The following is a 10,583-nucleotide window of genomic DNA, read 5'->3' as shown; positions in this document are numbered from 1 at the left end:
GTCGGGGAGGAGATACTGTATTTCATCTCCTCTATTTAGGGGCACAGATCACCCCAAGGCAGTACTGAAGGCCACACAATCAGCAAACTCCAATGTCAGATTCAAAGAAACGACCCATTCTTGGGAAAGCCAGCCTTCCTTTGAACCCGATGAATCATTTTGGTAGGACTTACAGCTAAGAACACTCAGTCCTCACCAGGAAGGTGGAAGGTATTTTCCTGAATGCAATTATAATTTTTTTTCTTTCCTGGACTTGCAGAAAAGATCCTAATTAGGGATGCAAATTGCTCTATTTGCACATCGTTAAACAGGAACTGTCTGTGGGAGCAGAGCACGACAGCACATACCGCTTCTCAGTGTACAGAAAGGTGGTCCAGCGAGGCTAACCCGGGTGCCTGTGTGAAGACCCAAAATCCTACGCCTTGGGGAGACACCACCGCAGCGGGGTGAGTTAAGGATGGCTACGGATACACACATTCTGAGCTCTTTTTTTTTTTTTTTTTTCTTTTCTCTGTTGCCATGGGCTGAATTCATGAGCGTGGAATTTTGAAGGCTTTTTGGTTGACTATTTTTTTTTTCTCTTCTAAGAATTCAGTGAATCAGGTTACACGTGGAGAAACTGATTCCAAATCAACTATTGAGTCAGTTTCTCTCCTTTCTCCTTCCTTCCCTTCCCTTCATTCGTTCATTTCTTTCTTCCTTTCTCTTTTGTAGCCAATAACTATTTTTTGGGGGGGGCTAGTTTCTGCTTTTATGCAAAACCGATTTATGGAGGAGGAGATTTATATGACATTCTTAGTATCATTTTGAAGTTCAAATATGGGTAACCCTTTGCAAAAGGAAGATGGGTCTTTCTTTCTTCCTTTCTTCCTTCCTTCCTTTCTTTCTTCTTTCTTTTTCTTTCCTTCCTTCATTCTCTTTCTTCCTTCCTTCCTTCCTTTCTCTCTTTCTTTCTTTCTCTCTCTCTCTCTCTTTCTTTCTTTCTTCCTTCCTTCCTTTCTTTCTTCCTTCCTTCCCTCCCTCCTTTCTTTCTTTCTTTCCTTCCTTCCTTTCTTTCTTTTTCTTTTCTTCCTTCCTTCCTTCTTTCCTTCTTTTCTTTCTTTCCTTCATTCTCTTTCTTCCTTCGTTCGTTCATTCGTTCGTTCGTTCCTTCCTTCCTTTCATTCTTGTTCATTGCAATGAAGTTTGCTGTTGTATGATTCTGTCATCATACCTCCCCCACCCCCCCATTCCCAATTATATACAATGATCCACTACCCTGGTATCCCCATGCAGTGGTCTAGATTTGGGCTGATGCAAAATCAAAAAAGTGGACATCTTCAAGTCATTGTCTCTTTTCAGGAGATCCAAATTCATCCCATCTAGGATCTTAGATCTCTGGCCATAAAGACCATGAAGCTACTCAGACAGACATGATGAAACTCAGGTAAGAAAATCAGACTTTTATATGGTGAACGCATTGACTATGATGGACAGTTCTGAGACACAAGATGCCTCAACTGGTGCTCTGCAGTCAACGGTCCTGTAATAAAGAAAGGTAGCAGACATTTTCGCCATGGATACGAATATGAATGGCACATTTCTTTTTTTTTAAAAGAAATTTATTTATTTATTGTTTGTGTTTGTTTTGTGGGGAGATAATTAGGTTTATTTATTTATTTTTTAATGCAGGGACCGGGTACTGAACCCAGGACCTCGTGCACGCCAAGCATGCACTCTAGGGTGAGCTACACCCTCCCCCCATAAACGGCACATTTCAAACACAGCTTTTTTATGTTAAAATTGCGTCAAAACACCGATTCCACTGACTCTGGGCAGATGGAAATCCTTTCTGTAATTATTGGTTTGGCAACAGGAGACGTCCTGGGGAAAAATGACTGGGTGGATCAAAGGGGTGCCATCTTGCCTGGGTAGCGTTGTTTTGGGGGAAGGAGAAAGGCTGGCGGGGGAAATATTTGAGGTACGCGTTTGAAATAGGAATAAAGGGGAGATGGAGGTTAAACCCCAGCAGACTGGTGTCTGCTGCCTCCGCAGTGTCCGGTATTGCCTCGGGGAGAAATGCATACTTAATTAGAGAGACAAGATGTGTTATCTCCCCTGCAACGGAACCCCCCCGGGATTGTTTCTGAATTACGTCCAACAAGACAGATCGTGGGGAATAATTTGGGAGGGGGTGGGTGTCCAGTTTGTCAACGCCACGCCCCACGTGGATTGCTGTTACAGAGCAAGTGAAGTGACACAAGACAAGCCATAACCTGGCATTAGGAATTAAGATGTGGGCATAAAAGACCCCAAGGCATTATGATTCTACACACAAGGGAAATTCATGAACACTCATCTGAAGAAGCCAACCAGTTGGCTCGGCAGATGATCTGCATACGTGCTCACAACAGACAAGTTTCACCAGAACATTGCTTTTTGAGGTGGGACGTCCTATGAAAAGTGTGTCTGTGTGGTCCCGTGAGTGCCAGATACTGAGTCCTGGACCATCAGACCTAAGATACAGGTGTCTCCAGGTCAGCCTCCTTGGAGGGAAACTCTGCACCTGGATTGTGTAGAAACACCAAAAGGAGGTGTCAAAAGACGTTTGAATCTGTTCTCCGGGATGAGAACCACAAAGGGTGTATGAGTTTCCATCCTGAATAAGACAATAGAAAAGGAGAAGTGTCTTAAATACAGGGTCCCGTGGCAGCTCCATTAGAAGCTGGTCTGAAATCTCATCAGTTCAAGTGCCTGGCATTTATTATCTGATCGTGGAGTAGGGATCCACTGATAAGAGAATGATCCATGATTTGATTGACAATGTGGGACTTGAGACAGAGCAAAATTATCAAGTACACTCAGCTGGTCTCTTAATTCTCTCCTTTCTTCTGTGGCATCTTTCTCTTGGCTTTGCGTGTGTGGTTTTTCTTCTGTGCAAGCAAATGTTCCTTCAGCAATGCTGCTATACGCACGGGTCTAAATTCCAATGTGAAAGAAAATCCATCAGGAAAAGTTACCAGGAAAAGCAAGACCCTTCTTCGCTGCATTTCAACTCAAGGGTCTTGGTATCTCTTGCCCAAAGAAGGCTTTGTTTCTGGGTAAACGTTTTCCAACTTCACCTCTTGGAAGAACATTGTAGTCTGTGTGTGAGCTGAGCGTCCAGGAACGCCTCCGTTTGAGCGCGGCTGGCTGTTACTATTCAACCGCGATGGCCAACACTTGGAAGAGGAATTTCTGAGCCCCGCCTGTGCCTGGGGAGAAGGTCTGCTAGGAGCCCTGTGCGTTCACAGGAAGCCTGGAATTGAACGTAGCTCATGAGACCATCCTTCTAAAAAAGTCCTCCTTTGCTTTGCAGAAGCCTCTTCACCTCCCTGCCTTGGCTGTGCGTACTCTTAAACACGTGCCCGTCACAAGGGGTAACCGGCAAGAAGCCTAATGTCGTCCTGATCATGGTGGATGACCTTGGGATTGGCGATCTCGGTTGCTATGGGAATGACACAATGAGGTAGGGTCATCTCCTGAATCCTATTTATCTATCGTTCGGGCTTGGAAGATTGATACACTTTACAACTGTGTCTACCTGCAAAACCCAATTGATTTTTTTTTTTAAACAAGCAAATTATATTAAATTCAGGGCTGTTTGGATTGGATTCTTGGCTCTGCATTTACTAGCCATCAAATCTTAGACAAGTGTCTTGACCTCTGTGTGCCTTGTTTTTCTTGTTGGCTGAGTGCAGAAGTGAGCAGTATTACCTGTGATTTCATACATGCAAAGTGTTGAGAATTGCTACCTGGCACACACTGCGTCCTCTTTGATACAGACTATTAAGATGAGCAGTAATTTTAATGCCCTGGTTTTACTTGGCGGAATTAATCACTGTATGCTTCCTTATTTTGGAAGCCAAACAGAACTTGGAAGGTGATATCTTATTTTGACAATGAGCCATCTGAAAGAAGAAAACCATGAAACAGAAACTCAGAGGTTTCTGCTGGATGATTAAAACCATCTGCATGAGCCCTGCCTATATAAAGATTTGCACTGTATCATTATAAGACATATGAACTGCACACATTAGGAATTCTTTCATTGTGTCACTGATAGGTGTCACAGCTTCTCATCTCTGCTTGGGATTAAAAAAAATTAGGAGTCATGAAAAAGTAAATGTCAAAATTAATCATTACTTCTACTGAAAGGAGCAAAAGCTCAAAAAAATGTGCATAAGGAAATGAATGGTAGACGTTTGTAGATATGGTGGAGTTGTGGGGTGTAAATATTTTGCTGAAAACACTAGCTCCTTGAGAAGTAAGATTATAACATAACATCTAAAAGTGTCATGTATGCCCCAGGAATGCAGGCTATATATGCTAGCATATATATACATATACTTATATATACAGACGTATCGATACACACCCCTACATATTTGCAAATTGAACCACGCTTAAAAGACGGTGGATGAATTTCACATTTAAATGCAGAGAAATGCTTTAGCAAAGCTGGAAATTCTGGAAGTAGCAAGTTGCCATTCACCGTCTGTCTCATGAGTAAATCTAGGACTGATTATATTTTATTTTTACCCGACTAGGAGATGGCTCCTCTTCTGTGGAAGTCTGCCTTGGAGTCCCTCCTTGGAATCACATAGCCTTGTGTTTAATCACAGGGCAGTTTTTTGACCTACGTGTAGAGTAGGGACATTCATCAATGGAGTTGTGGGTGGAAATAATCCTTAGGTCTTAAGTAGCTGGATGTAACTAAAGTCTGTAAGTAATTAGCCATAATTAACCAAAGACACTGAAATAGTTTGTGTGTATATATATATATACACAAAAATATGTACATGCATTTTTTAAAATAGATACCAAGCTGCAGAACCAATCCTGCAATTAACAATAGTTGCATAAAAGCAAGTATTTTCACCCTGAAGTGGACAAAGAAAAGGAAAAGAAAAGAAAAGAAAACTGAGCAAGTGACCCTCTGCTCCCTCCTGAGTTCCCGGAATTGCAGTGAACAGGGATGTTGGCTACCTTCAGATCTCTCTTCTCAATCCCTCTCTCTTGCTGTGTCTCTCTGCTCTCTCTCTCTCATTTCCACGCCCCGTTCTCCGTCTCTCTCCAATTATCCTCCTGCCTCTCTTCTCAGGACTCCTCACATCGACCGCTTAGCCAGGGAAGGTGTGCGGCTGACGCAGCACATCTCGGCAGCCTCGATGTGTACTCCCAGCCGATCTGCTTTCCTGACGGGAAGATACCCCATCCGGTCAGGTGTGTCAGCCCCGAAGCCTGCTGTCCCGCTAGGATGGTGTGTCTGTGTGTGTCTGAGAGAGTCGTGCGTGCTCGTGCAAGAACGGAAAAGGGGCATTGCGTGTGGCGGGGTGTGAGCCCCGTTTGCAGAGCACCATCTCCTTCCTCACGGGATGTCTTCTCTTCCGTGCACAGACCACCTCTCCTCCTTCCAGAAAGCTCCCAAACTCTCTCACGCTTCAACCGATGATCGCCTGCCCACTGTAGGTGCATTTTATTTTATGTTTCATGTTCCATTTAGGAATGGTTTCTAACAAAATTTCCCGTGTCATCCGGTCCCTTGGAGCCTCTGCTGGACTCCCTCCAAATGAAACGACGTTCGCCGCCTTACTCAAGAAGCAAGGATACAGCACAGGACTCATCGGTGAGACGTGATTGTTAGTTTGACCCATTTCCCTTAAAGTAAGGATATACGTTTCTCTGGCCTCGACTTACTGTTTTCTTGAAATCCGTTTATTTAAAAATTTGTTTGGATGGGTGCCCAGGAGTGGGATTGCTGGATCAGCTGAACTCATCTACAAAACAGAAAGAGATCACAGACGTAGTAAACAGTCATGATTACCGGGGGAGAGTAGGAGGGAAGGGATAAATTTGGGGATATGAGATCTGCAGATGATAACCACTGTGTGTTAAAATAGATTTAAAGAAAAACAAATTTCTGTACAGCACAGGAAACGATATTCAATATCTTATAATAACCTTTAATGAAAATGAATATATGTATGTATATGTATTATATATGGTTGGGGCAACAGCCAAGCCAGCATAGCTGTTTTAAGAAAACACACACACACACACACACACACACACACACACCCCTCCCTAAATGGTACCTACTCATCCATTTCTAACATAATTCAGGCACCACTGAAAAACCCTTTCGCACCCGACCCCTCAGTCTTCACCAGATGTTCATCCTACGTGGTTTCGTACCACCCTGTGCACCTCATCTTTGCAAACACCCCCCTGTGCTATGATGATCTTTGTGCATGATTCTCTGCAGACTCTGAAATCCTTCATCTCAGCCACCATGTCTAATTTAACAAACGTAATTGATCCACCCAAGAACACACAAATATCTCTCTGCACTGCTAACTTTTTACATGGTGTCAACATTGGACTCTGGCTACACCCTTTATCCATTATCCAAACAGAAAAAAAAAAAAGAGTTTACAGTGAATGTTTATTTTTCAAAGTTCACACCCTCTATCTGTCACCCAAACAGAAAAAAAGAGACTTTCAAATAAATGTCTCTTGGGAAATGTCCATGTTCTCAATCTTTCACCTAAACAAACAAACAAAAAAGACATTCAAATAAATGTCTCTTGAACACTGTCCACACCCTATATCTGTTAACCCAAACCAAGATAAGGAGCATTTACATCCCATTAGAAATTCCTTTCTGCCCCATCCCAGTCCTTCCCTCTAATCTGACTCATTTTTGCCTCCACTCCTATTCTGTTTGTTTGTTTGTGTGGGGAGTTAAGGAGGAAGAGAAATAATGAGACTTACTTATTTGTTTTAGTGGAGGTACTGAGGACTGAACCCAGGACCTCGTGCACGCTAAGCCTGTGCTCTACCCCTGAGCTACACCCTCCTCCCTCCAGTCTTCTTCTTGACGATCAATTCAGAAGAGAAAAGCGTGGTGCTCCTTTTGGCAACAGTCATGGTCTCTGGTTAACTGTATTGCAATGACACGGCCTTGCCCATGGATGAAATCATTAACAATTACAGATGGGAGGGGATTTCTGAGAAAAAAACCCGTCTCCTTAATTTCAGAGACAAGGAAATGGATTCTTCTCAAGGCGGAAGAACGTAGGAGGTGTTTTAAAGGGACAGTTGCACAACAAGGAAGATCGATTTCTCAGGCTCCCTGCCCCTTTCACACTGTCCCACTGTTTGGTCTTCTGCCTAACTCATTATTTCATTCAGCCTGGACCATATGGATGTCCCTCTCCTCACTATCTGAAATACTTGTGATTTTGGTAATAAATTTGACATGGACCAGCGAAGACCATCTCGCTGAAATGGCAGAACACAAAACTGACAGCCGTAGCATGACCTCTCATCCACCTGCCCCTTCAGGCCCTCAGAGATGTGTACGTGCATCCTCTATGTGGCCACAGCTGCATGCAAGAAAATATTAATGTTTTAGAAGGCACACATGATCACAGTCCCCTGGGGTCCACACATTAGCAGGGCTCATGTGGATCTTCCATTTACTGTTGGGGGTGTGGCAAGTTTTACTGCCTAAATCCCTTACTTCAGTGAACTTCAGTGGGAGACCCTAGGATTTCCATCCAGCCAAACAGCCCAGCACCCATTCATCCATACTCAGTCCATCCTCCATCATTTATCTGTATCTATCATCTGTCTGTCTGTCTGTCTATTTATCTATTATCTATCTATCTATCTACCATCTATTTATTTATCCATCTAATCTATCTATCTATCTATCTATCTATCTATCTATCTATCTATCTATCTATCTATCTATCATCTATCTATATAACCTACCTACCTATCCATCCATCCATCCATACATCCACCTTATCTATCTATCTATCCATCCTATCTAGCTATCTATTATCTATCTACTATCTATCTACTGTCTATCTATCTACCTATCTATCTACCTATTTATCCATCTATCTATCTATCTATCTATCTATCTATCTATCTATCTATCTATCTATCTATCTGTCTATCTACCTGCCTATCTATCTACCTATCTATCTTTCCATCCACCCAACCATCCATCTATCCATTCTATCTACCTACCTACCATCCCACTAATATCTAATCACACATCTATCTATTCATCTATCCATCCATCTACCCATAAATACAGATAAGCATGCCCCATCCATCTTCCATCATTTATTTGTATATATCATACCTACCTATCCATTCATCCAACCATCAATAATCTCTCTGTTCATCATGTATCCTCTATCTTGTCTCTATCATTTAACTATATTTGTGGCTATAATTTATCTATGTATCTCTCTATCTAGCCATCCACCTATTCATCCATCTATCTTCTAGTCTATCTCACTGCCTAATATCTATCTACCTACCTACTTGTCCATCATCTACAATCTGCTTTATCTCTGTCGTGGATCTATCTTTGTGCCTATGACTTTGTCCTCTCTGTGAATGAGAAACTGCCTACTTCAGATCTTTGCTACAAATCCACAATGATGTTTCTCTCGGTTTTCTTTTCGTCCTGTCTGGTCACTCACAACCAGATCTCAACACAAACTTCTACAAGATAGAGAAAGAAAGAAACAAACAAACAAACAAGCAAACAAACAAACGTGAGTCTATGCTCAACTCAGATGTTTTAGCCGACGGGAAGTATCTGCTCATCCATTTTTGTGCATTGGGCGATTGTTTCAAATGAAGAAAGTCTCGTGGTCTTTGGCATGTGCTGACGTATAGTGCTTTGCTCACCTGTGTGTTTAATTTCAGGCAAGTGGCATCAGGGCTTAAACTGCCAATCCCGAAGTGACCATTGCCACCACCCATATAATTATGGGTTTGATTACTTCTACGGGATGCCATCCACACTGGAGGACTCCTGCTGGCCAGATCCTTCCCGCAACATGGAATTAGCCATCTCAAGCAGACTCTGGCTCTGTGTGCAGCTGGTCGCCTTGGCGGCTCTCACTGTCACGTTGGGGAAACTGAGTCGCTGGATCGCTGTCTCCTGGTCCCTCATCCTCTCCATGATTCTTTTTGTTTTTCTCCTGGGCTACTTCTTGTTCTCCAGCTATACATCCCAACTGTACTGGGATTGCCTCCTCCTTCGAGAGCACGAGATCACCGAACAGCCCATGAAGGCAGAACGAGCTGGGTCCATCATGGTGAGGGAGGCGGTTTCATTTTTAGAAAGGTAAAGCTAATTTTTAAAAGAATCCATGTGCTAATGATGAAAGAATGAGTTGTTTTTTTTTTTTTTAAAAAGGAGATGACAACTTGAACCATATTGAGTCAAGACAAGGAATTTACTAAGCATTGCCATACTTACGGCTTCACAATCATACGACGTGTTTTAGAGGCCAGCTGGACTTTTCCAGCAGTACCTCATACTGGGTCAGGCCAAGGTCAGATCACCCTAGATTCAAGCCCATTGATTGGGCTTATTAATTCACAGCGTGTATTGTCAGTGTGTTAATTTACAATCGGAAAAATATTTGCCAGGGAACTGGACGGTAGAATAGGTTGACCATTTTATTATTTCACTGCTAGGGAAAAAAAAAATCTACTTGGGAAATTTAAATCAGAAGGGCTGCCTTGGAGCACAGTGACGTCTAAGGGATATTATTTGGAAGAGGTCAACGTTAATCATTATAAAGCCGTGATGCCTCCACAGCACAGCAGCTTTTTTTCACCACTGTTCTCTACTTGTTGGATTAAACCTTTCTCTTAGGAAAAGGCTGTGGACAGGTTTTCTGCGGACCCTTCCAATGTTGACTGAGGTTTTATCTTTCCTGATCGCCATTCTGGGGTCTGGGCTTCCAGGAATAGTTCATATTTAGTGATGGCAACAGGCACCCAGTAAGAAATAGGCTCGTGGGCATATGTGTAGGGTGTGCTATTGGTCCTTACAGTAGAGACCTGGCAAGAGTACCCTTGAGACGATGATATCTTATGTGACTCTTCAAAGGTGAGTCATAGGGAGTGGAAAGGAAGGAGTGGGCTGCAATGACTGGCAGCAATACAAGTCGAAGGAAGATGGCGTGTTGGCAAGAATCCGTGAGCAGTTTGGTCTCAGCATGGAGTATTCCAAGGCAGGAAGGGTCAGGAGGAAAGTCGGGATGTTTGGTTGTCAGCTCAACGGAGAGTTGACTGAGGGTGTAAAGGTTCTTCTGTAACCTGGTGACTAATTTTGCCCCAACCCCATAGCCCAGGTAAAGATAAAGAAGACTAAGTGTGCTGGGGGGAGGTTGAGCCATCTTTGCATTGTAGATACAACGGAATGGCTGGTTTCCTTTAGGGCCAATGAACGTACAGAGTTCTGGGAAGTTAGACAAAGGGCACACTGGCAAGTGGCAAGGTGGCATCTGGCCCTTCCAGACCTCAAGAGGAGCAAACCCGTTCCATTGGGTCAGCCAGTTCGAGTCTCCAAACAGCCCCACAATTGTCACTTACTGTTCCCCACGAGTACTTCAAGAATACATGCTGGTGTGGACCTGGTTTCTTCACCAAAACCTCGGTGGAGTTTCAAAAGTTCTAGACGCTCTCCAACGACACACTCTTGAGAGGGAAGAGCCACAAATGGTGAGCAGAGACTC

General features: G+C 43.2%; 1 protein-coding gene across 2 annotated transcripts; it reads left to right on the top strand.

Moving 5' to 3' along the window:
• The first annotated feature begins 295 nt into the window (after nt 1–295).
• Nucleotides 296–9,185, top strand: LOC102515633 (arylsulfatase F). 2 transcript variants are annotated; one of them, XM_032474766.1, is made up of 7 exons: nt 296–446; nt 1,342–1,426; nt 1,672–1,722; nt 3,338–3,487; nt 5,123–5,244; nt 5,525–5,647; nt 8,758–9,185. In XM_032474766.1, the coding sequence occupies exons 2-7, from the start codon at nt 1,413–1,415 to the stop codon at nt 9,183–9,185; spliced, it is 888 nt and encodes a 295-aa protein (XP_032330657.1). In that variant the 5' UTR covers nt 296–446; nt 1,342–1,412. The 2 variants fall into 2 exon arrangements, with proteins under 2 accessions (XP_032330657.1, XP_032330658.1); XM_032474767.1 differs by lacking the exon at nt 1,672–1,722.
• The last annotated feature ends 1,398 nt before the right edge of the window (nt 9,186–10,583 follow it).

The sequence above is a fragment of the Camelus ferus genome, chromosome X, assembly GCF_009834535.1.
Source record: "Camelus ferus isolate YT-003-E chromosome X, BCGSAC_Cfer_1.0, whole genome shotgun sequence".
Classification (NCBI taxonomy): Eukaryota; Metazoa; Chordata; class Mammalia; order Artiodactyla; family Camelidae; genus Camelus; species Camelus ferus.
This window is presented reverse-complemented; position numbering and strand designations above follow the sequence as displayed.